Genomic DNA, 26,388 nt, shown 5'->3' on the forward strand with positions numbered 1-26,388 from the left:
ACACACCGCTTTTACCAGACTGAAAACCATCAAGACACTGAAAAGACTTCCAAATGCAAGACCTCCTGACTGTAGGAGGCTGCACAAGTAAAATAAAACTCCTTAAGCCTATAATGCAAAGGAGCAGCATGGGAACTTCTATATTGCAATTTCAACTGGAGAGGCAGTTATGGAGCAAATCTTTTTTGTTCTGCAGATGGGAGCAAACTCAGCAGCATAGCTGGGCACCCAAAACTCATTGCACACTGCTGTCAGGACCAGCAGTATGCACCAGCAGGGCCATAGCTCTGCAAAGACCCTCACCTGAGGGCACCACAGCAGCTTTGCACTTGAGCCAACCCTTTAGGCATCTCTGGATGGTGAGAGTTAAATAAGTTGCTGCAGTTAAAGCAGAAGGCAAAAGCTGAGCTATTTCCTACTATTTCTATAGGTCTCGTCTCCAAGAGCAACTTTAGCACAACTGAGGAAAGCAAAAGCTGCTGCTTTAGGATGAAGCTGCCAGCACTGCCTACCCTGGGAGTTCCCTCCCTGGGGTGCTGCTGTCACATGGTGCTTGCTAATGATCTGTCACAGATGGTTAATTAAAGGGAGCAAAGTCCTCGCTAGACAAGAGCCTCCGCAGGTGTGGAGGCAGCCGAAGCCCAATAACAGGGTATGGTATTTCAATAACCTGGGAGTTTTTGTTTTTTTTTGCAGCCTGTCTAGAGCTCATGGCCCCTTCCTGGGATTCAGAGAAAAACCTAAAAGCGCAAGACTTTCATTTTTTCAGCAGAAGTCTGCGTATGTCACATGGGCAGCCTGTGGTGGGACATGAAAGCAGCCAGCTGATGATCCCATTGATCCTCAGAGCTGTAAATGGTAAAGCAATAAAGAGGCTGAGTTTCAAAAACTCAATAAATTAAAGGTGAGGATGTCAGAGGAAGTCATGAAAAGGCTATCCCTAGGGATACAAAACACAAAGATTACTGCTGCCTCTGGAAACCTCTGAGCCAGGGTTTACAAGGAGGGCACAGGGAGGGAAATATTCCTGCACGCCTGCTGCAGCAGCTGCTGCAAGCCACGGGGTGCTGGAGGGGTGTCTGCAGGGAGCCATGACCCCCGAAGGCTGTGGAGGAACATGCTGGGCTAATTACAGAGTGCAGCAAGCCCCGTTGCCAAGAGGTAAGCTAATGAGAGCAGCTGCCAAAGCCTGGCACCAGGAGTGGCAGGTGCTGGCTCCTCACCTTGAGGAGCCAGTGCAGGGATAGGGCTGCCACCTGAATTGAGACTATGTGGTGACAGCAGGTCATGGAAAGGAAATGGTATATCCTGCTGGCCTCTCTCCATCGGGAGAACCACACTCTGTTGGTCTGCAATGAAGCTGGAAGCTGACTGCACCGAAAGGAAGGGGAATAGAAGCCAAGATACAGAAAACTCCTTCCTCAGAGATCACCTGGCTTAGTGAACAGCACAGGAATGTATCACGTTTAACATCTCTCTCCTTGAAACACCCTTGTAAGGTGGGGACATGTCACACATTAATATTACATGTTTAAATTATTCATTTTAATGCCACTTTCTTCTTTCCTACTAGCTGTTTGCATGTCTTCATCTTCTAGACACTGACTCTGTGCATCCAGCTGTGATGCTGGAGCTGATGGAGCACGAGGTGGGCTCCCCAGAACCTGAGCAACCTCCCCAGACCACATTGCAATGCCTAATGCACCTCTGAGCTCAACATTTATTTATTTTTAATATACTAAGGTGGGAAATGCCTCTGGCATCAGCCAGTCCCAGGGAGGCTTACAATGGCAGCGAGAGAAGGCTGCAGACCACAGCAAGGTGACTGTGGGTGCTGGGACATCATCCCACCCCCGTTACACCCACAGCACTAACAGTGACCAGGCGGCAGATACGTCACTGGAGACCCATAGTTGTTTTAATATTTTGTGATCTAGACAAGAAATGCTCCATTTCTGAGCCACACAAGCATCCCTGTCCGATGCTCAGGCAAATGGCGCCCAGGGGAGTACCCGTGTTGGGGTGAACAGATGCTTGGATGCTTGGCACCCCCAAAACCACATCTCCCTGCTGAGCCAGAAGTTCTTCACTACACGGTGTGCCCCATATTTCTGCAGCAGATGTTACAGCTGGCAAGCAATAAGCTGTAAATCAAGGGAAGTAGTCACGTTTTTTTTTTTTTTTTTCTGTTTTTTTTTTTGTTTGTTTGTTTTTGTCCTGTTGTGTGAAATGCTTATTACCAAAGCTGTCTCGCCACTTGTGCAGGCTCCATTGCTCCACACGTGGGTTTACATGGGGAAAACCTGCCAAAAAGTGGCAGTGGGTACATCTGCTGGGCAGGGCAGCCCATTCAAGTCACCAGGGAGAGGCATTTCGGTGCTGAGGGTAGCTGATGGACTCCCCAGGGTCGGCTCTGGGGTGCTAATCTCTGCCTCTTTACCCAAATTCAGACTTCCTCCGGTCGGATGAGCAGGACAAGAAAATGCTTTTAAGTGCCAGGCTGCATCGGAGTAGCTCGCTGTCTGCCTTCCCCACACAGCCTGAGCAATCCCTCCTGTTATCTACAGTTCACTTGCTTGAACCCTTACAAAGGGAGAAGCATCCGGGTACCTCGTCCTTCTTTGCCTTGGTAAAAGAGCCAAGACAAAGCATTGCACTCTGAGTTCTGGTTCTCCAGTCCTATCACAGCTGTTATAAATTGAACTGTGTCTAAAATAAAAGCACAGCATTGTTTGGCTGAGTTTGAAAAGCAGCCACTGGAAATAACTGCATCAAGACCAGTATGTTAAGATGCATCCTTTTGAGCTGTGTTCAGTAGAGTAACACTTTTATTATTTTTTATTCCAGTAATAAATCACTGCAACAGTTAAGTGCTCTGGAGGCCGTGAAGTACGGCAGTGTGGGTGGCAAGAGCAGAAGTTCATTTTTCCCTGCAAGCATCACTTAGGGTGCTACCCCCATGCCAGCCCCCATCAGCATCTCCTTGTACTGCGTTATTGCTCAGCTTAGTCAAGTAATACATTTCAGGATCTTATCGTGGTGGCAGGGCAGTGACTGCTCACAGGGCAGTGGCAGTGATAGCCCTCACCAGCTCTTTCTGAAATTGAGTGTCTCCTGTGTAAATCTGGAAGGGGAAAAACCCTGCTCCCCTCCGTGCTCCTTGCACAGCCTCCCACATGCCCCTCTGCAAACACACACGGTCTTGATGCTATTTGATTTTCTCATTTTGCAAGAGGGAAAGAATATAGACAGAGCCTTAGGGTTTAGCTAGGAGCCACACAGGGTGGAATAGGACCCCACTGCCTGTTCCTCCTGTAACCATGTTATCTCAGAGCAGACCCACTCTCTCCTTTCTCGATCCCAGACATCTCTGTGCTATTCCCCATCCTAGGGCAATACCAGGCTTCAGCAAAGTTGTTCAGGTTTCAACAGGTATAAGCCAAAATAAACATCAATGCATGTTGCCCCTTGATGTGTGTGCCCAGTCCAACAGGAACCAAACTACAAATACTCACAGGTTAGGTCCATTTTACAAAGCTACTCCAAGATTACAAAGAGAAGGATCCTCACTTATCACTTAGCTGTGATTTTTTTTTTTTTTAATGTTCTTTTTAGGCTTGTAAAGCTGCCCCAAATTTGGCAGATACCACCACACAGACTTGCACACTAGTATCACGTCTGCTCTAAGAATACCTCAGCCAAAGAAATGACAAAATCTCTTCCAAAGCTTAAACGGCATCAGTGTCAGACCCAGGAAACTGAACGGCATTTAAACAGTTGGATGTTACCATCTGGGGGGGGAAAAAAAAAAAAAAAAAAAAAAAAAAAAAAAGTAATAATGATAGAAGTTAAATGGAAAAAAATGCAAAACGTGAACATTCAGACTTACCATTTTTGTCAGCTCTTCTGAAAATCTAGAATTGAAAGAGAGAGAGAGGGGTGTTCACTATGTGGGTCAGCTGGAAGGGTTCAGGGTTGCAGTTAAGCCCCCCCAAGCCATCTCAGATGCTTTGTGGAGCCCACCCCTCCCAAGACCCAGCCCCTGGCCCCATACAATGGTCAGCCACCAGCTGGGGACAGTACTGGCATGGTCACCTTTGGAAATGATCAGCGGGTGCTCCAGCAGCTCATTTATTTCCCAACCCCTTTGCAGAAGAAAGCCAAAAGCATGGGTCCAACACACACACAGAGTGACACCAGCAGTGCAGCCAATTTCTCTAGCATCAGTAATGTCTCTTAAACCAAGTGTCACAGTTCTGCACTTCTCAAATTATTTACCTGGCTTTTATTTATTTATTTTAAGCAAGTTTCCTGCATGAGAAGGAGATTAGGCTTAAAACTACTGTGTGGAGGAACAGCCCAGAGAGAGGAACCAGACAGACTTTTCAGAAGGAAAACCTGCAAGAAGGTGTAGTACAGTGGAATTTGCCAGGGAAGGAGACAGCAAAACAACTGCTGCGTTTCTGACTAGTCTAATCTTAGGACGAGTCCCCTGACACAATGCGATTAACAGCAAAAGCCTTGTGCAAGGGCTGAGATCTTAGAGGCTGCTGCTAAAAATGGCTGCTAGTGCAAGCTTGGCCGTAAATTACCGAAAAATTAAGATGCTCATAAACTGGACGGAAAAGGGAAAACTTTATCATCATCTCTTCAGACCTGACCCTATTAATTTGAGCCAGAGCAGAGATTTTGGCTGCACAAAGAAAATTCCCTGCAGAGGGAATAAAAGCACCAGCAGGACAGATCAGAAGCAGCCGTAAAATGCAATCTCTTCTTTTCTGGGTCATAGAATCACTCCAAAAAAAAAAAAGCCAGAGAAGAAACTGCTGTGCACAAGAAACCCAAGAGACAAATTGCATTGCAAAGTGTGCTAGTCAAACAAGTATGGTTTAATTAAGCAACATTAATCATTCTTTTGCCAGAAGTCCTAGGCTGAACATGGCAAAGTCGAAGCTGTACTTTCTGGCACACTTGGGCAGGAGCAAATGCCCTCTGCTTGAGGCACGTGGTGGAAGCAGCTGGGTGCCAGCCTTCAGGAGAGCCCTAAGAGCCCTACAGGGATTAGGGCTTGCCACCAAAGCTCTTGGGCTGCCCATTTCTGAGAACAGCTAGAAGTCCAGGGGGAAAATCCTATCTGTCCCCATGCTTATGGGCCTCATTAAGATTAGATATGGGATTTGAAGGACCAGTCATGGCTTGTCTATGGGATGGAAGAATAAAGAATCCTTCTTTAGGGCTGGACAAGCAGAACCTCGGGCATTCCCAGGGTTTTGGCACACATCACTCAGCCATGAGCACTATGCCCTGCCTAGACTATGAAACATTCCTCTTCTCCAGGCGTGGACACCCCATTTCCTCACTCCCAGTGAACGCCTCCAGACAAGGCACTTTGCTTTCAGGATGCTGATTATTTCAGGGTTTTCTATTTCATCGCCACATCCTTTTGTTACTGTTCCCACTGCTCGGAGACAAAGGCATTACATAAATTCTAACACAGAAGCAGCAACGTCTATTTTAAGGTGCTGTGGGAGATCACCACCCCACTAAGCACAACAGCCAGAGGGAGAAAAGGAAAGCAAGAACAAAAGTAAAACACAGCTTAAAGTGGGAGAACAGATCAACCCATGGTGCTGTGTCCTGTGGAGCCACCAACCTCGCAATAAACTCTTGGAGAAAGAGGGAAAAAAATATAGATAAATAGATATAGATATATATAAATTGTCTACCAGGAGGGAATCAGCCTGGCTGGAAGTTGGATGTGCTGAATTATATCTAAGGCAAAAGCACCAAGATTTCATGGCCAAATGTGCTAAGGGAGGACCACATCAGCTACCAAGCTTTATGTACAGGACCAAGATGTTTAGCTTTTACTGTTAATGAACAAGACTTATTCTTCCAAATTAATTGGACTATGAAAACTTTACATACACAAAAATTAAAACAGGACATGAGCAGAGAAAGCAATTTAAGACAAAGCCATCTGTCAACACAGGCAGGCAGCATCAAGGTATGAATGAGCATCGGGAGGCCGATAGAGACATAATGCGCTCTGTGATAGTTGGTTGGTGCTGCCAAAAATGTTCCTTCTGTGAAGACATGGGATTTACACTAAACGGCAAAACTAAAGCAGGCAGCAGCACCCGGTGACCCCATTGGTGCTGCTTTTTGCCCAGCAATAAAGTCATTCAGACTCAGTGGAGGAGCTGCCGCACCGCTGAGCCTGGCCCAGGATGCTCTTTCTGCTCCATCACCCCCCGTTCTCCCATCACCAGGGTAATGCTTGCAGGTGGTCAACGAGAAATGATCCAGTCCCAAATCTACTACACCGGGCATCTCCCCATCAGCCCTGCTCTAGACCTATTAAGCAAGGCTTCTAGAGCACAAGCTAAATGGCACGGTGAGGAATCCCACAACGTGGGCTGGATTAACCCCATGTTATAGGATTTATATATACTCCTGCAATGCATGCAGTTTTGTCTACAGCATGCTTGGTCCATTTACGAGCTGTTTAGATGGATAGAAACCCTATGTTACTCTGAGGCAGCAGTGTCTTTCAAGACTTCCTATGGCTGTCCTTATTTCTGCTGTGCTCTCAAATGGCTACTGCAGATATCTGGCAGAAGTAAGCAATTCAAACTGCTGGCAGTAATAATAAACTTGCAGTAAAATTGATGGTTTCAAATTTAAACATTCAGCTCTGCCTTCTCCGAGCTCTTGGATTAGAAAAAGCTACACTGGAGGCTACTTGAGGGAGGTTTTCTTGGCAATTTTATTAAATTCACACACAGGCACTCCCCTAACAAGCCCAGGAATTATTACAGGGTTTGTAGAGTTTATTATTCCTTTAGCAGGTTAATATGCTGTTGATTTAAAATAAAGAGTGCAGCTGAGCTAGAATTTTGTTTTCCCTGATAATCTCAATGCAGAACCGAGGACAAACAGGATTCAAACCTCCTGGGTAAGGAAAGCCTATGGATGAGAGAGCATCCAGACACCCAGAGAGATGTAAAAGCCTGATTAATTTTTTCAACATGCTCCCACACCCCTGTTCTTCCTTTCTGTTCCCTTCCCTACAGGTCTTGATGCCTCATTCAGAGCTGAGGCAAAGTTTTATATCTTCATGGAAGGAAATCCCTCTCCAACAGCCTCTGTGTTGCTCATAGGCTTTTTTACATCCACAAGAAGCAGCTAACACCATTTTCACTTCTCCCTCTTACCTCCTCCTTTGTGTTTCCCACCTAGCTGCATAAATCAAGGGTGCAAGAGAGGGGCAGGAGCTGCAGCTGATGTTATCAGATATCCAGCACTGGATGCAACTTCTGCAAAAACCCAGCCCCCGGTGTGGCTCCATCTCATGCTAGGATGGCAAGGGTGAACTTCTGTGCACAATTACAGCCCTTGCAGCGAGCTATCTGCCGGTGCAGAGCCTGGCCAGCCCTGCTCCAGGGGAGGATTTCGGAGCAAGGACCTCACATAGGGACGTTGGAGAGGAGGGGAGGAAACAAAGAGCTTGTACAGCCTGCCTGCTTCACTTGGGGAAGTGAGAAGGTAAATGAGGACAGAAGGAGAGTGAGTCAACCTTAAAAACCCAAAACAGGAGGTGTTTAAGAAAGGATTCACATGGCTATGGTGGCTTTAATGGTTGGGGCTGCACTGGAAATGGCAACACTGACAAAACAGTTGGAAAACAGTGCCAATTTGGGGGTCTACATCTGGAAACACACACCTGGCACAAGCTAAATTCTTGGTAGGTACTATCCAAACACCTCTAATGGGGCCGAAGTGCAAAACAGCTCTGGCTATGTAAGTGAGGGCACAAGAAGAGAGCTGGGTTTGAAGTGGTCTTTATGACCTTGCTGGATAAAGAAGGGGACAAATGAGGGTCAGAATTAGTCCTCAGTGAACCTCTCTAAGAAATAGCTTCACCTGACCTGAAAGCAATGGCACTGCTTTCCTCAGCGGCTTTTAAATTGAAACCTAAAAGTGCTGGCCACAAGACATTCAGTCACTGTTGGCAAAGCCACGGGGTACTTGAGCTCTTTCCAGCAGAAATCAGAAGGGGCAGCTTGGTGCTGCTGCCCAGCCCTGACACCTGCTGTAGGTCACGCTGGTACCAGTGCTGGTTTCCACAGGAAAGGCAGGAAGAGATCAGTAAGAGCAGTCGGTAAATAAGAACTGAAGTACTCCCAGACAGCAATATGTCTAGACGTTTCCCACGTCTTGGGAGCTGAAAACCTCAGCTCTATATTACATGTATACGCATTTGCACACAGCAAATAAGATCTGATACAGGTTTTTCCAACCTCCAACCCATGTTTTCCATTTTATCAGTCTTAGGATATTTGCAGATTTGTTCTGGACTAGAAAAACCCACGTGTAGTCACGGTGGCACGAGTAGCACCATGGCAATGTCAGCTTCCTTTCAAAAGGGGTTTTGTCCTCATGAAGCAGGAAAGAAGCTCAGAGCCCATGGAGGACGTCTTCAAGCAGCCCAGAAAGCCGGTGCAGACCACAGCATTACTGTTGTCTCGTCTCAGAAGCTGGGGACAGACCCCAGTAATCCACAGCAAACCGCACGCTGCAAATCCAGAGCACTTGGTTCTTGTGGATTGGGCAGCCACATGCGATCCTGATGTGGGATGCTAACACCCAGGGACACCCATGGGTGGGACTGGGATGGGGACAGACCCAGGGACACTGTATGAGCTCCCCACTAAACACAACCTCAGCTTCACCCACCACCACCCTTGAAGAGCATCTGCCACTTCTGGTTTTACTTGCTGCCTGTTTTAGGAAGTGCTGAGGACTTAAATTATCTTCTCCATTAGTTTGTTACCAGGCTTTTGTTAGTTTGCAGTTTTAGCTATTTTTTTACACTTGGAAATCTATGACTTTGAGCTGAATTATTAATTTTTTATTTTTTTTATTTTTAAACATTCACCTGAAAGGATACAAGCAAAAGAAAAATGCTGAAGTAGCCCTAAGCTAGGATTCATCCTCCAAGCTGATGGCAGAAGACATCAGACCCTCTCCTTCTATTTACTTCTTCCTCAGCCCTGGCTTTCACCCCACAACATCCCACTTCTGCTTCTTTGGTGCAGAAGGAGCAGGAAACTTCCCACTGAACATCAGTCTCCCCCATGGCCCAGAGGAATCAGAACAAATTATCTGGGGATGCTCAGGCCAAAAGAAAGCTGGACCAGATGAGGAAGGAGTGACAAATGTACCACTAGCATCAGAGCCATCTTACCCACTTCATAACCAAACCCAAGCTTAATCCACCTTACCCAGCCCTGAGGATCCACCTGCAGAGCATCCCCAGCTGATGTGGATGCTGATTAAACACAGAATCTCCCAGGTCTTTACTCCAGCCCTCGAGCTGGGACCCACTGCGTCCCGAGCACATCCACACAGCACAGGAGCAGGAACGGGTTAATTGGAAAAATCTGCTCTCATCCCTGATGGTTCAAGGATGATCTTTGTTACTTTCCTGCTAACGTGTGAAAATTAACCTAAATGCACATTCCCCAGGTTGTTAACTCTATGTATTAAAGCAAGCTCTCATGGTGTGTTTGAAGAGCCTGTTACAATAAAGGCACAGCTTAAATTGCAGTTTCTATTGTAACAGAAGAAAAGGGAGAAACGGGATCTAAGGGAGGAGAAGGAAAAAGAAAGAAACCTCAAACCTTACCCTTCCAGCAGCCATTTCTACTTTCAGCAGGTGTAAAGGGGCTCTGAGTCCCATTGTGAATGGGAAAAAGGCTCAGGAACTTATTGAACTAATACTGCCAATGGTTAAACCTTCCCAAAAGTTTATGGGTCATTTTCTCAGCTCAAACCTCAAAGTGTAAAACAAGCAAAACAAAACAAACAAAAAATCTATTTAAAGAAAGTAAAGTTAAACAGCTAAAATACCATTTTGCTGGAAATACGGTGCTAACTCAGGAGTCTCTAGGTATAAAGCTAATGTTGCTTCCCCATTGCATTCATGCTCGGAAGCCCACATTGGTATAAGATTTCAGCAATCTCAGGACAGGAGGAGGAAAAAAAGCTCCCATAGAAGACCCAAAGGGTATTAGTTACATATCTCCTTTCAGCTTCTCCTTGCAGTAGAATTTCCCTCCAGCCTGCAGCCACCCAGCCCCGTTTCACCAGCACAGCCATCCATCAGGCTCTGCTCTCCGAGCTGCTTTTGGCAGCTCAAGAAACACTCAAATCGGTTCATTCAGGGAACCAAAATGCCTGTCACATGTGTAATGAGGTTCAGCCTTGCCAGCCCATGCTGGGGATGCAGAAAAGGACTTGGTGAATTGCTGAGAAAGCACCAAGGGCTCACCTGGCAGAGCTGCACCTGCCTAATGCTGAGGGGCTGGGGGAGAGCATGAGTTGTCTTTTACTACAGCCCATGCCTCGGCGGCTTATTTTTACATTCACTACATTTTATTTTTAAAGCTAGGGAACAGCAAAGCCGAGGGTGCCTGTGTTTAATTACTAGATGCTGCAGTCAGAAAGGCTGTGTAATTACTCCATTGCGCTCCAGTTGATTCTACCTAATTCTCCTAATTTATTTTTGTGCAAATAACCTCATTAGCCCCCAGATCAGAAAGTCCATAAATATCACAGCAGAGGCACCAGGCACCCCCCAGTGAACCCCCAGACCTAGGAAGGGGAGCCCTGGGTCTGAGTCCCTTGCAGGCAGCTGGGACCATGCTGCAGCCCCGCTGGGCACTGGGGTGCAGGAACTGGGGTGTATCCCATGTCGAGTAAGCCTAGGGGATTCCTGCTGCAAGACTGGGGGCATTTGTAGGATCTGGAGTCCTGCATCCCCATCTGGTTGAGCTAACACCAAGATTAAGGACCCAGGGTACATCCCCAGGTGGCCCAGGGGCTGCAGGACCAGGGAAAGAGGATGCAAGACCCGGGGCGCACCCCCATGCTCAGAGAGAATGGAGGGTGCAGGACCCAGCATGCGTCCCCAGACCCTATTAATGTGGGGGATGCACAGCAAGGGGTTACGGGATTTGGGCTTCACCCCCATCCTCAGCCAGCCCACGGGGTGCAGGACCTGGAGAATAAACCTGATCCCCAATCCCAAGCTGTTCACGGAGTGCAGGAGCCAGGGAAATGGATGTAGGACCCCAAGCCCAGCCAGATCGGGGGTGCAGGACCCAGATAATGGGGTGCAGGACCTGGGAAATGGGGTGCAGGACTCCTTGCTGGTCCCAGGAGATGAAGGACCAAGGCTCTCCCTATCCCTAATCATCCCAAGGTGTACAGGGCAAGGGGATGCGGGATGCACCCCACATCTCTAACCAGCCGGGGATGTGGGACCCAGGGAACAACCCTGATGCCAAATCGGTCTTTGGGGTGCAGGATCCAGCCGGGGAGGATGGGGGGATGCAGGTGGATGTGCACTCCCATGCCCAAGCCGAGCTAGGGGTTGCAGGGTCCATGCAAAGGGGACTCCGGAGCCGGCGGGGGGGGGGGGGGGGGGGGATGCAGCAGGACTTGGGGTAAGGGACAGCGGCGGCGATGTGGGATGCAGGTGGCTGGGCAAATACCCCCTCCCCCGAGCCGAGGGGCTGCAGGAGCACTCACATCGAGGATGACGGAGGTGCCCTTCCTCTGCGAAGCGGCTCCGGGGGTGAGCAGCTCCCTGTCGGCGACGCCTTTGTCGCTCATCCTGGCCACCACCCAGCGCAGGAGCCCGTCCAGCCCGCGCAGCGCCGGCGGAGGTTTGCGCAGCAGCCTGTGCACGCCGGCCCGGCACGACCGCGCTGCCTGCTCGCACATCGCTCAGCCCGGCCTCATGCCGGAGCCGGGACTCCCTCCTCCTCCTCCTCCTCCTCCTCCTCCTCCTCCTCCTCCTCCTCCTCCCCCTCCTCCGCACCGCGGGCGGGGGCGGGCTCCCCGCTCCTCGCCCTGCCCTGCCCGAAGAGGGGGGGAATTTGGGGGTGGGGGAGGTCACCCCATCTCCCTACAGCCATCACCTCTTCCCCAACGCAAAGCATCCTTTTAGGTGTTTTATTATTATTATTATTATTATTATTATTATTAGGCTAAAAGGAGTGTTCTTACAGCATGGCTGTATCCCGCCTAAATTTTAGCAGCTCTTTGTAAGGAGAGCAGACCTAAAAAGTCTTGCTGGCAAATAAAATGTGCCCCCGACCCCATACCCCAAAAAGCCCCTATAGAATGAATCATCTTGGCTATTGCAGCATTTATGGCTACAGATCTACCCATGGCACTCAGCTGGACAAAGATGTTAACCCCACAACTCCATACTAGGAGGATATTCACTGTGATAGTGATACACGTGCGTTCACATGCACAGGTCAAGATCCCCTCTTTCAGCCAAGAAACCCCCCTACCAAAATGCCACTTGATCACTTCATCTCCCCCTCTTCACCCAGGTTCCCCCCAGTTTGAGCTGCAGCAGACTGCTCTTTGCCATGAAGATTCGTAACTCGGCTTGGAAGTCCGGGGCTGTTTCTCTGCTTTCACCCAAATCATTTCTCGTTAACGTCAAACCCAGCTCTACCTCATTTAAATTCTCATTTTTCTTCTTAAGTGGATCTAGACAGGAGACTTTTCAGCCACTCAGAGCAGGGGGAAGTCAGCCACAAGCCCAGGCACACAAGTGCTAGGGCTCGAGGTGCTGGTGGGGGCAGAGGAACAGGTGGAGAGAAGTGAGGGCAGAAAGCACCAGTAAGTCCTGGCAGAGCGTGCTGGCAAAGCTCCAGACTGGAAGCCACCTGGCACATGCAGGGACTTCTCTAAAAGAAGGTCCAAGACAGGACCAGAGGCCATGCCAGACCCCTGTGTACAAGCAGCTTTCACCCCCTTTTGGATCCTGCCTTTCCCCCTACCCCTCTCTGCACCACGGGGAGTTTTAGGTAATTAAAACCTTCCAGCTGGCACATCCCACAGCCTCGCTCAGTGCAAAATATCAGCTGTGACTTACTAACCGGCCCTAATGACTGCTGGAGTGGGCTCGATCTAGCTGCTCCATAGTGGGAGGGGGAAGCAACGACCCTGCTGCTCTGGAGGGAGCTCAGCAGAGCAGCGCTGCCCACCCTGCAAAGGTCCAGGCACAAAGCTGGAGACTGAGATGCTCTTTTAGCCTCTGAACTGATTTATGGTGAGTGCAGAGCATCGATAAGACCACAGTGCAATGGAAATGTGAACCTTTATGACACAGAAATGCTCGTGACCATAGAAACCAAACAACCCAATAAACTCTTCCAAAGCACTGCTCTCACTCAGATATCACCTCCTGCAACAGGACCAGTGCAGCAGCTGAGATGGGAAACTGCTGGATTTATTCCAAGAGATGGGATAAGCTTGAAGAATTTATTTATTTATTGAGAATTTGCTCAGACCATTCAAGGCACCAGGTTGCTGCAGGTGGAGCCCAAACACAGTGCAGGAGCTCAGGTTGTGCCAGTGTTACTCCCAAAGACAAGCCACAGAACTCTGGGAAGCTTCTTAAATTATATAAAATACATACATTATCTGGACTAACCTCATGGTTGAATGAAATTCCTGCAGCACCAGGAGATCCTATTTCTCATATCCCAGACTCCTCGGGGTGTTTCTCCAGAACAGTACAGATAATTACCACCATAAGAAAAAAAAATGTAAAAACCAATAATTTCATTTAAATTTCAAATATATTTGTACATTATATTTCAAAATACATTGCTCTTTTTTTTGTTGTTATTTCAAGGTGAAGGGATGCAGACAAACAAAGAGGATTTCTAGCAGGAAGGCAAGAAGCCTGCAGCTGAGCAGTAGGGGGCTGTGAAATAAATCAGTCTTTTTCTTTCTTTCTTTCTTTCTTCTCTCTCTCTTTTTTTTTTTTTTTCCCCACTGCTTTGAGTATTAAGGGAGCATTACACAGCTTTGTTACTCTGGTAATTGAGAAAATTAGCATTTAACAGCAAAACTAATTGCCCTTGCTTAAATTTGCAGGCCACTGACTTGCTAGAGCCTGTAATTGTTTCATTGTAGGCAATAAATGTTTCAGCATTATTCCTACAGGTTTATTACTTATAATAACATTCACATCAAGCAGAACAAAATATTTTCCCATCAACATGTACTTTATGCCAGAACTATCAAAAACCCTTGGAAAAAACGAATCCATTCTTGATGATCTTTCAAAGTTACCTCCTGCTTCTCATGCCTGTTACACCTGATATGGGATCGTATATAACAGCAGAAAAAGCAGAAAAACAAGGATTGTGGACTTCAAAATTGATAGCTTTACTGTTTACTGTCTGTGTGTGGTCATGAACACCAATTAAAAAACCAGTTGGAGTTATTACATCCAAATAAATTATTACCTCTCTATAACTGACCTTATGTGTTTTCTAGCCTGTCCCAAGCGCAACATAAACCCGTTAATGTACATCATTTTAATGTAATCCATGTATTTTAATGGGTTTCACCACAAGACATCAACAGGCCTGTGTGGCAGATATGAATTTCCCACCCCAAAGGGCTGCTCTTGAAATATTTAGCAGCATCCACACTAAGTGACCCCCAATCCGTCGATAAGGATCCCCTCTGTCACATCCTTGCATGGCACCGCAAGGACATCTAGTGCTGAGCACTGATGCTGCACACACTGGGATGGGATGAGGCACCTTTTCTTGGATTTTTATGTCCATGCAGCAACAAAAAGTCTCCATGGGGGCAGTTTTAGGATCTTTCCCCAGCCCTAATCGCACATGGGGCAATGCAGCTGGCGATGGGAGATCCGTGTCCTCGTTTGCAGTGCCCACCTTCCTCTTCCCAGAGCTGTTTCAGGATCATCCCAAAGCTCAGCACAAATCCAGCAGTAGCTGAAAGTGACTTCTGATGGTGGAGGTGGCCAAAGAGCAGAAGAAACTCATCTCATTGCACTTCCATCCAAATTATTTGTACCCAAACTCGCACATTAAAGCTGCTTGGGCAATGCAGGTGGGGCTACTCCTGAGAAATAAGATATTTCTGAGGTTAATCTGAGACACCCACAACTGGGGCAGGTGGACGATGAAATTTCTGAAAACCATCTTGCAGCGATACAAAGTCAGAGCATCGCTGGCTGACATACGGGGGTAGCAGTCAACCCACCTCGCTGAAGATTTAGTATAATATTCATCGCAGTGCTGGTGTACTTTGCAGTCATGAGAGGGAGCTGTGCTCCTGCAGAGGCCGTGTGTCCATCCCTGCAGTGTTGAGCTGCTCATGACGGACACGGACAGGAGCCCACCGAGCTGGGCAGCAATGAAACTTTCCTCTGTGGCTCTCCGTGTTTCAGAAGCCTGCTTTGGCTGCATGGGATTTGGGCAAAGAACCCACTTTTTGGCATGGGGAGGGGTGAGGAGGACAGAAATCAGCATCATCAACAACAAAAAATTGGATGGGCTTAAAACCAAGATAGAAATGAGGGTAGTTGCAGGTTAGGGTGACCCAGTGCTTCCAGTTCTTCTGGGCTGGCCCCAGGCACTATGTGCAACCCGCAGCCAAAAGCTTCACTTCTTTTTGCAGATTGTTTATGCTTTCAGAGCTCATTTTGTTTTTATTTGAGGGCAGGTCTAACTTTTCCAAAGGAAAAATAATTTTTTTTCTTTTTTTTTTAAAAAAAAGAAGGAAAAATATGCTCATGTTTCAAAAACCAAAGGAGTTTTTAATTAAATAAAACAATATTTTTAATGTGATATTTCCTTCTCTTTTTTGGAAACTTATTAAAAACATAGATATAGACAAAATTGGTACAAGTTTGTAAATAACTTCAGGCCCCTGAAAAATGACATTTTCTGCTGTCACCTGCCCATGCTCCCAACCCACTGCTGTCACCCTCTGTTGGCCAAATCATGGGATCCCAGCTCTGACCCCACTGCCAGCTCCACCCTGTCTCATGTACACAGGCTTTTATGCTTTTAATTAGGGTTTGAGTCACATCTTCAGAAGCCCCAAACTATTTCCTGGAAAAACCTGCCCTGACAGCTTTCCCACCCTGTGCAAGTCTAGATTGGTGCTTTGGTTTTTGCAAGACATCTGGTAATCTCCTTGAAGACGTGTCTGCACAGCCCATGCCCAGGTAATTACATAACGTGATGCCCAAAAATCCTGGCAGTGAACATCTCCACATCACTTCCCTGCAAACACTGGGTACATCTTGGCAAAGCCCGGCTGGCTGCTCCTGCTGCTGGATCAATGTGTGCAGCCATCAGCTCTACAAAGCTTCTGGAAGATCATGGAAAAAAGACACAAAACAAACCACATAAATAAATAAATAAATAATTTATAACTCCAAAGGGATAAAGAGATTCCCTTCATCTCTGGGGAATTTTAGAGGGAATTCCCCAGTGCACAGAAGATGTAATATTTCACCTTTGTCTCTAGGTTTATAACAAGTGACTCCAGAAGCTCATCATAACCTTAAAACCCATTTGACCTCCAGCACACAGATTCTCAGTGCAACGCTCCCCATCTCACCGTGTGTCCTTGATGCCTGTGAAGCATTTCTAGCTATTTGTCTCAAACTTGTAAAAACAAAATGAGACAGACTTGATGCTTTCATGGGAGGTGACTGCCTTTTGTACCAGCAAGTTGGTCATTCCTTTTGAACCTTTTTTATTATTATTTTTGGATAGCCATAGGGGTGGTGCTGTCCTACTAAACCATTCCTTATTCCCTTTTCCAGCCCTTGTTTATGGCTCTTATTCATGTTCTTTGGTGCTGGCAACCTCCAGGCTGGCAATCACAACAACCCTGATAGCAAAACTGTCTCTTACAACCCCTGCTGGAGACATCAGTGCTCTAGCAGGCTGCAGAAAGTACTGAATTTTAAAACAAAATACAAAAAGCTTGGCTAACAGAATAGCCCAGTGCTTTTCTGGTCCCACCTGCCAAGAGGAGGTTCTCTGGATGACTTTTGGGGTTACAACAGCATAAAATCATCATGTGTCCATCCTCCTTCTGAGAGACTGGCTACCTGTGCTCGGTCTCTCATGGTGGCTCACACGACAAGGTCCTGAACACAGCTCCCCATACAACATGTTTCAGTCAGAGTCTGGCCCAGGACCAGCATCAACCTTTCTAGAAGCATGGGCAGTGCCCTCCACCACCGACAGGCAGATTAGATATGGCTAGGAGGCTGTAACTGGGGCTGTTCCTTCAATAGATAAACAAGGATTTCTTTTAATCTTTGCTGAAACAAAAGTATGAGCTCACTTCAGGAAGTTTTTCAGTTTCCAGTTGTGCCACTGAGGTAAGCTGGCAGGCCTGGCGTGCACGGTCCCAGCCTGTGTAAATAGGCAGCAATAGAAACACGGAATTACGGCATCAGAGAGGTTACAAAAGACCTCCTAGATCATGAGGCCAACCTGGCCTACCGAGACCCAGCACTAAACCACACAACACCTAGCGACATCCACACGTCTCTTAAATACCTCCAGGGATGGGGACTCCACTGCCCTCGGCAGGGGATCAGTAAACACACTGCCTGAATTAGCTCAAGGCTTTTCACCTATGCCCCGTGCTGAATAAGCATTATGGAAGTTGTAGTGGGTTTACATGACAAGGTTTTGGTAGCAGGGGACTATATGGGTGGCTTCTGTAAGAAGAATCTAGAAGCTACCCCATGTTAGGTAAGGATCCTGCTGCTGACCAGAGCTGAGCCAATAAGTGATGTTGTTTGTGCCTCTGTGAGAGTTAAGAATGGGAAAAAAAATGCTGCTACACAGCAGGTGGGAGAGTGAGAGGAGTGAGAAACAGCTCTGCAGGCACCAAGGTCAGTGAAGGAGGAGGAAAGAAGGGAGAGAGGTGCTCCAGGCGCCAGAGCAGAAGTCCCCTGCGGCCTGTGGTGAGGACCATGGTGAAGCAGGATGTCCCCCTGCAGCCCATGGAGTACCACGGTGGAGCAGGGTTCCACGCTGCAGCCCATGGAGGAGAGCACAGTGGAGCAGGTGGACCTGCACCGACGGAGCTGCAGCCTGTGGAGAGGAGCCCACACAGGAGCAAGGGGTCTGGGGGGAGCTGCTGCCTGTGGGGGACCCAAGTAGGAGCAGTTTGCTCCTGGGGGATGGACCCTGTGGTATGGACCCATATCTGGAGCAGTTCTTGAAGACCTGCTGCCTGTGGGAAGCCCACGCCGGATCAGTTCGGCAAGGACTGCATCCCGTGGGAGGGACCCTACAGCACAGGGGACAAGAGTGACCAAGAAGGAGCAGTGGAGACAAAGTGCTATAAACTGACCATAACCCCTATTCACCCATTCCCCTGTGCCGCCCAGGGGGAGGAGGTGGAATGGGGAGAAAGCATTTTGGTTTCTTTCGTTTCTCACTTCTCTAGCTTGTTAGTAATAGGCAATAAATCTTACTATCTCCCTACTCTGAATCTGTTTTGCCTGTCACGATAATTGTTGAGCGATCTCCCCATCCTTATCTCAACCCCTGAGCCCTTTGCATTGTATTTTTCTCCCCCTTTCCCTTTGAGGAGGGGGAGTGAGAGAGTGGCTGAGGTGGAGCTCAGCTGCCCACCCAAGTAAAAGCACCACAGAAGTGAAGTTCAGAGCAGCAGAAATGTGAGAAAAATCTCAGATAATTTTCTTCAGACAGGATCTTCTGTGAAGCTTATTTTATTCGCAATTGCAATGGCGGGCGTCCTGTCAACCAGGAGCACATTTTAGTAAACAAATCATAACCTTTTTTTCCCTATTACCCGACACCTGATCACCTCCCCTGTTTCCTCATTGGCTGAGTACTACAGGTTCACAAGCTACTCGACGCTCCTCTATCCCATATATGTACAATTTTTCTTTTTTTTCAACCCTTTAATTTCTCCTTTCTTATGTTTTGAGAACTTGTGATCTTTGTTTTACTGTTCTCACACTGCTCATCCTCTTTTTCTCAAGCTTCACAGAATCACAGAATTTCTAGGTTGGAAGAGACCTCAAGATCATCAAGTCCAACCTCTGACCTAACACTAACAGTCCCCACTAAACCATATCCCTAAGCTCTACATCTAAAAGCTTCTACCTTCTTTTCAAACAGTGAGGCCTTCTACTGTCCCCTTTCCTACTTAGCATTTCTCCTTATTATGACTACACAACTACCTTGGAATAAAGAAAAATAATTCTCTACTGCAAAAACACAACTTTGTTTCTCACAGAAATGGAGAGAAGAGCTGAAAAGAAAAAAGGTGTGTGAAAAAAAAGGTTGAAAATGTAGCAGGGACCAGCTTGAGCCCTTCCCTAGGGCTGGGGAGGGGAGGTTGGGCAGCCGTAGGAAAATGCATTTTTAAGAAAAAGCAAGGTTGTTTCCCAGCTCACTGTAATAATCTCACTGTAGATGGAAACAGCCTTCAGAGAGTGTTCAGCTGCTGCAGGACCAGATGGGACACACCAGCACCCCTAAAATCCCCCAGCCCACCTATGATGAAACTCTGAGGACATTTGCTCAAACAGCTCATTTGATCCAGGCTCATCCTCTTTTGGCCTTTTACACTTTTGAAGGCTTTCCTTCATCTCCCCACTGTGAACCTCCTGCTTGCTGAGCTGCTCTACCTCTACGATACGTCAGCACCTTCTTATCAGGCAGGGTGGCTGCTACCTGTTGCCTTGTAAGGATTTCAAAGCCAAACTTGTCCGGCAGTCAGATTTCCTAGGGTGGACTGTTGATTGAAAATGTAATTCCCATTTATTATTTTAAGAGCAATCAGAAAAGAAAAAAAAAATAAAAATAAACCATGTTCAGATAGTGGTTTCGGGGCGTGATAAAATGCCTCAGGAGAAAGATGTTTGGGGACGGCAAGGGGAATGACTTGATACATATTCAAAGTTGTTGCAAACCACAGCTGAAGACAAGAGCCCTGTGAGAGCTTGGGAAGAACAAGAAGATTTGAGCTGAGAAATGGCACTGAGAAAGAGAGCCTGTCGAGTCTCCACCGTTATGTGTTCAGGCAGCCTGTTTTTAATTTATTAAATTAAAGGCTGTCAGCATGAGGTAACCATTGCCAGCAAACCACGTCTCCAGTGCATGAATAGCTATGCTCTGATCTCAAACCTGAGTGATGCCGAATTTCCATCAGCAAGAACCTGCTGTTACCCATCATGAAATGGAAGAACCCAGTCGTATGATTTGCAGGATCCATCCCATGATAGAATCACGGAATGGTTTGGGTTGGAAGGGGCCTTAAGGATCATCTAATTCCAACCCCCTGCCATGGGCAGGGACACCTCCCACCACACCAGGCTGCCCACAGCCCCATCCAGCCTGGCCCTGAACACCTCCAGGGATGGGGCATCCACAGCTCCTCTGGGCAACCTGTGCCAGTGCCTCACCACCCTCGGAGTAAAGAATTTATTCCTTACATCTAATCTAAATCTACCCTTTTAGTTTAAAGCCATTACTCCTTGTCCTATCACTTTTATCACTGATAAAATGTCCCCATCATCTGCTGCCTTGGACCAGCCCTGGTTTGTGGGGACCAAGACGACCTCGGTTCTGGTGTCTGGAAGCAGCAGTGCATTTCTGGGGAAGAGCAAGGAGCACTAGAAATACGAATAACACATTACTGGTTAAAAAATGAAATATCCCATCTCAGCAGAGACATTCCCATTCACCTCTCCCATGTGTTTTCTTGAACGCACATCTTTAGCCACAACCATTCTGGCTGGGCTTTTTCCATCAAATATAAACCTCAAAGTAAATGATTTATGAAATATTATCCCAATAAATCTGAGTGTTAGGGGATCAGAGGAAAATGGAAATTATATTTCTGTATGGAAAGTGCTTAAAGTTAGTGTCTTCAGCAGGCAGGAGCCATTGGTCCTTCCTAGCCCTGGAAAGAAGGAGGATCTGGGGCTCAGACACTCTGTTCCTAGCAGAATGAGCACTTTTTTCCTGTGCTTTTCCATTTCCTTTATCAGTGCCCTATCCAAAGACCATTGGGACTACTCACATGATTTCAGGGGGAAAGACAGTTCATCCGTGATGACATTCGACAGGAGCAGCAACGTGTTGTTCCAGCTGGCGATTGCTTTCAAAGCCCCATCATTTTCTCGTGCACGCTCGGCTTGCAGGCAGGAATCTGCTCCAGCAGAGCCGTGGTGCTTCCTCTCCAGTGAGCCATTTCCCGAAATTCAGATGGAGGAGAATCCATTACATTGTTTAAAGGCAGGGGAAGAAAAAAAAATAATGTTGGAAATGGATGTAACAGAGAGCAAGGAAGGTCACAAGGGCCAGGCAGCCTGGGAACGAGCTGGTTCCAAGCCCTTGGATTTGGTCGCCTTTGTTTCAGGGTGAGAACATTTCATTTTGCCAGGTCTCGTCCAGCTCTCCAGTGATGTCATATCCAGATTATTCAGTAGATGAGACCTTTGGAGTACTACAGCAGGCAAACAGTGTTTGTTTATAGAGCTTTATCTTTTTCTCAGACACTTGCTTCTGCACCTTCCTGAAAACAGTTTATTTATGTGTAGTTATATTTTCAGGAACAGGAACTTAGTTATGTCAGCCTCCAGATGACAGCCACACGAAGTACATAATGGCATGTTCGTCCGTCCAGAGCTCCTCGGAGTGGCCTTGGGCTGCCTTTTGCCAAGCCGAGAGGATCACGCATGGGGAGTGCTGGAGATCCACATCGCTCTCTGTGCTCCTTTCTTTAAAAGAATAAGGGTTTGTGTTGATAGGATAGAAACCAAGGGGTGATGAAAGGGCTGGCTCATAGCAGCTCACCTCTGTGCACCTAAAACCCACCACCTCTATGGAGTGCCCTGGGAAATCAGGAGCAGAAGTCAGCCACCTGCCCCACAGCATCCCTTTGAAGCATTATAAATTTGGGATTTCCGTTTTCCCTTGTGGGGCAATGCCAGCCAAATTTGGGGAAGTTTGCTGAAAAATTTATTGAAAAAGGGGAAATGCTTTCTGCAAATTCGCTCACCAGGTCTGTTGTTGGAGAGAGGCAGCAGATCAGATGGAGGCTTTGCCGTTCCTGTGGGGCTGCCTGCTGTCTGGCATGCCCCTGGGGAACCACAGCCATGAGCGGACTCAGCACCACTCACTGGGGACTTTCTTTGCTTCTTAAAAACATGGTTTCATCAAAAACAGGATTATGTAGGCAAGAAACCAGTTCTGGCAAAACACGAATCTGGAAGGGGAAATGTTAGCCAAAAAATGGGAACTGAAAGTCCACTCCAAAATCCCAGAGGTCACAGCATTTCCCACAATGTCAGAACACTGCGACTGCGGCTCTGGCATAAATCCCTGATTAAACACTGCTTTCTGCCTCCATTGCTATTGGAAAATTTCTGAAAATTCTTACTTCCATCTCTGTGTATGACAGAGGGAGTACTTTAAAGCTGTATTTTCCAGGTGGGAAAGCACTGAGCTGTATTCTTCTTACTATAATACATTTGATCAGGTCACTGTATTTCCTGGTGCCTGGTTTAACATGTTGCCTTAATTTGGCTTCCTAAGCCAGCTCAGTTGTATTCCAGGCGGCAAAACTGCTTGCCAAGTTGTTCACACTTGTGAGAAATCCCTTTTGTTCAAACTTTGCAAAAGTGCAGTATGGGGGATGTGGCGTTTTTGCAGTCAGGTCACTTGGGGTGGTGTGAATCACGTGTAATCCATTCATACCAAACAATTCGCTCTCCCAGCTCCTGTGCCTCATTACTCATTAGTCACCTTAATTCCCTGGGCAGATGCCAGAGATGCTGTGATGAGGGCAGCCTTTACAGGAAAGCCGATAGAGCAGCCCCTGCAAAGAGGAGTTTGGCAAACAGGTGCTGGAAAGGGCTCAAGGAAAACTTTGATTGCAACATTTGGGCTTACAATCAGGGGAAGCTTGTGGACATGAGCTATTTTTAAGTGACTTCTGGCTAGAGGCTGTACAGAAATGGCACACTCCATGGTGGCTGTGCAAGGTTCAGCCCCAAAGAGGCGATCAGGCACAGAGGAACATGCAAGTGGTGCCCGGGGCGTGCATCGCCCTGCCAAGCTGTGCAGAAAGCATCAGCCACAAAATCCCCTTAGCCTTGAGCTACAGCACATCAGCATCTGCTGCAGCCACCTCATTTCCCAGGCTGTGGTTTGATAGAGCAGCAAATCCAGCCCTGGCATCCCAATGAGCAGATTAAAATAAATAATTACCAAAAAGAAAATAAAACGCAGCTGCACAGCACAAGGGATTCACATGGTATAAACTTGCCACCAGTTCATATTTGCTTAGAAACAACACCGATAAGTTATCTTTGTGCAGTTTGGCTCACTGTCCCGTTTTTTTTTGCAGCCCTGCAAGGGCAGCAACATCCCTCGTGCAACCCCAAGCACCTCGCGCTGGGGGCAATGCCCCTGCCCGGCAGAGCGAGGCAAAACCTCTCCTGCTGCCTCTGAGATGCAACATCAGGGGTTTTTCAGCCCAAAGGAGCGTGAAAGATGCCCTACACCTGCAAGGCCAAAAGGCAAATCCTCCCCCTGCAAGCCAGCAGTCCTGAGGCATGAGGGCAGCTGCTGCCTTTGCTTTTTGCCTCTATTTCCAAAGACCTCCAGCTGCCAGGCAGGGTGAGCAGAGCGTTACTGCCTGGCCCAGCCAAATTTCACAGCAAATGGGAAGACAAATCTCTCCCCCCACCTCCTCCAGCCCTGTTTGACCTGTCATGATGCCCCTCGTGCACCTTTTCTTTCCATTTTCTCCTTGCTAAATGAGAGAGCATAGCCCCTGTATCCTCTTTGGTCCCCAGACAGGATGGTCCTGCAAGGGATTGGCTGAATTTGGTGTTTTTCTGGGGTAACAAATGGTAATAAATATTTCAATTTAAATATTAGGATCTAATAAAAGCAAGGGGATGCTGAACATGGATGCCCCAGTGGCTGCAAGGGACAGGATGAAACTGGTACTCCCAGCACGTTTAAATTGTAAAGTCCAGTTATTACCCTAGAAGAACAGCCAGGATTTTTTTTTATATATTTTTCTTCCTGACTTACAAGTTCCTGGCTTTTTCAGCTGAAAGATATATGGGTCAGTTCACGAGCCTTGAAAGCTATCCGTCCCGCTGAGACCTCTGCTGACTTCAAGTTACGGTAACACTGGATACTGGGGTATTAATGCCAAGTTGCAAATGAGGTTTGTTCTGCTGGGCCAGCTCTCCAAAAGAAATGAATGTTTTAGGCCCAAAACTGTGCCTGTGGTCTCCTAAAAAAGCCCAGCTCTCCTGGTTCACCAGTTTTCTATTTCGTTGCCATTAAAGGAGTGATTTCATCCTGCCCTTTCCTTGTCCTCTGCTCTATGTTTGCCTCCCTGGCAAAGTGCTCAGTGGGCTATAAAAGTGCGGCCCCAGCTTGGAGCCTTACCCAATATTAATACCCTAAAATCCACAGCTTGCCGCCAGCAGTAACTTTACACCCTTGCAACCCCTTTCCAGACCTATTGCAGCACCTCACCACCCCCAGCTCGCCTTTAACCACTATTTCACCCTGCAAATCCCCCTGACCTGGCCCTGCTCTGACACCGCAGCCTGTATTTACCTGCCGCAGGTCACTGGGCTGCAACCAAGCGGCCCAGATGTGTCCCGCTTCCCAAAGGTGGCTCCTGCGGTTATTTCACCAGCCCCTTTCCAGCGAGCCCGAGATGTGGAAATTCACCTGTGGGGGAAATATCTTAAATAAACAGTGCTTTCACCTCGCAGGCAGGGTTCCCTGGCTGGCGGCAGTGCCAGTTACTGAGCAGGGTCACACTCCCCGTGCGTGCTGCCTGTCTCAGGGTTCCCCCCCCTTTCCCTCTGCTCCAACATGGCCGTAAAATCAGAGCCGACAGCAGCGCTTTCAAGTCATGACTGCAAAAATCAGCTGGAAAACGAAATCCACGCTGCTTCATTTGCAGAAAGGTCAGGGAAGATGTCTGTGCAGCCCCTCTCCTCTATGCTAGTGGGGCTCTGGGCAAGGTGGGTGTCTGTATGGAGCAGGAGGGCACGTTCATGTGGCAAAATGCCCCGAGGCGTTTTGCTTCTCACTTGGAGAAGAATTTCTCTGCCTCTGAGCTCTGCAAGGATCCAGGTTTGGTCCTCAGGGCTTGTTCCCAGAGCAAGGCAACTCCTCCTGCACAGCAGATCTGCGCAGATTTCGTGGCTCTGGCAGGAGGCAGGACTTGCTCAACGACAGCAAAATAATAATAACAAAATTTGCTTTCCCTTCTCTTATTCCTCACTTGGCCACTCTCTAGCCGGGAGCTTGCTTTTACCCTCATGGTTTGCTTCAGAGTCCTGCAAGTCAGAGGCAGGCTTGGCTCCAGCTTGAAACCCCTCGTGCTAGCAGAGCCCCCTGTGCTCTGTCCCATGCCCACCCCCATGGCACACAGCTTAGCACAACCCCAGCAGCTGTCAGCTGAGCCGCAGTGATCAGCGGTGCTCTGGCTGGTGGCCTGCACAGCTGGGAAATAATGCGGCTTCTTCCAAGCCACCACGATCTGCAATAGTCCAACCACTCCCTAAGGATCTCGGTAAGTCCGAGACTTACGCAGTCGTCGGGCTTGCCATCTGTCCTAATGCTCTACAGACCTTTTAAACAGAGCGGTCTGGCCAGGACGTGGCTGGATTTAGTCCTGTACTCGATGAAAGACAGAAACGTGGCCAGAAAGTGGAGGCCCCAAGACTATTCAACTGACATAATTTCAATCCATGTATATATAAGGTGACTCTTTTTAAAGAAGTGGGCCCTTCTAAAAAGGAAAAGCTCACAACGAACATGCTCCAACATCTTCTAAGTCCTCCACCAAAGCAAAAAGTCGAAGCAGTAAGTTTGTTGGTACAAAGCAAATTGCACAATGAGGTACCTGGGTTCAGACTTGTACAGTCATTTCTGCCACACCCGCAAGTGTGTTTGTTTAAAACACACCAGCCTTGACTACAAGGGCTCACCAGCACAATTATTAAAAAACAAAACTAAACTAAACAAAATAAACAAAAACCCCAGAGTTCTTTTTTTTATCTTGTTGATAGTCTTCAAATCCTTGTTTCTGTTCTGGCAACAGAAGTTTCCACTGTTCAAGTGGGTCTCCAGAGCTTGCTCTGCAGAGACAAAAGCTGGGGATGGAGTAGGTTTGCGGAGGGAACCAAAGGAGGCTGAGCAGCCCCAAAGGACAGAAAACATGTGCCTGACATGGAGGGCTTTCTGGTGCCCTGGGTTTTCTTGAGATCCCCTCTTGGTGGCAACCAGAGGTGTGAATAAAACCGCAAGAAACCTGCTGTGTCTGAGCTGAGCAATGAAGGAGCTGCTTGGGGCTTCCCAGCCTGACCGGCTCCAGCCACTGCGACCGCAGAAGGCTCCTGCTGGGCAGCATGGAGAGGACGCTGAAGGACAAGCAGAGCAGTCTCCAACTTCAAATAACTCACCGAGG

General features: G+C 47.7%; 1 protein-coding gene and 1 long non-coding RNA gene across 2 annotated transcripts in view; both read right to left on the reverse strand.

The window, feature by feature from the left end:
• The window catches only part of NECAB2 (N-terminal EF-hand calcium binding protein 2), a 59,172-nt gene extending 47,310 nt beyond the window's left edge, over positions 1-11,862 (reverse strand). The window contains exons 1-2 of the mRNA XM_035336991.1: positions 11,599-11,862; positions 3,890-3,914 (exon numbers count right to left, since the gene is read on the reverse strand). Coding sequence (XP_035192882.1) covers positions 3,890-3,914; positions 11,599-11,793 — 220 coding nt within the window. The 5' untranslated portion in view covers positions 11,794-11,862. The remainder of the gene's footprint in view (positions 1-3,889; positions 3,915-11,598) is intronic.
• A 9,645-nt stretch (positions 11,863-21,507) lies between these two features.
• On the reverse strand, positions 21,508-24,633 carry LOC118172810. The gene is made up of 3 exons (XR_004753867.1): positions 24,522-24,633; positions 21,937-22,143; positions 21,508-21,655 (listed from the first exon to the last, which is right to left on the reverse strand). It is a non-coding gene; the product is annotated as an uncharacterized LOC118172810 (long non-coding RNA).
• Between the last annotated feature and the right edge of the window lie 1,755 nt (positions 24,634-26,388).

Source organism: Oxyura jamaicensis, chromosome 11, assembly GCF_011077185.1.
Source record: "Oxyura jamaicensis isolate SHBP4307 breed ruddy duck chromosome 11, BPBGC_Ojam_1.0, whole genome shotgun sequence".
NCBI classification, from domain to species: Eukaryota; Metazoa; Chordata; class Aves; order Anseriformes; family Anatidae; genus Oxyura; species Oxyura jamaicensis.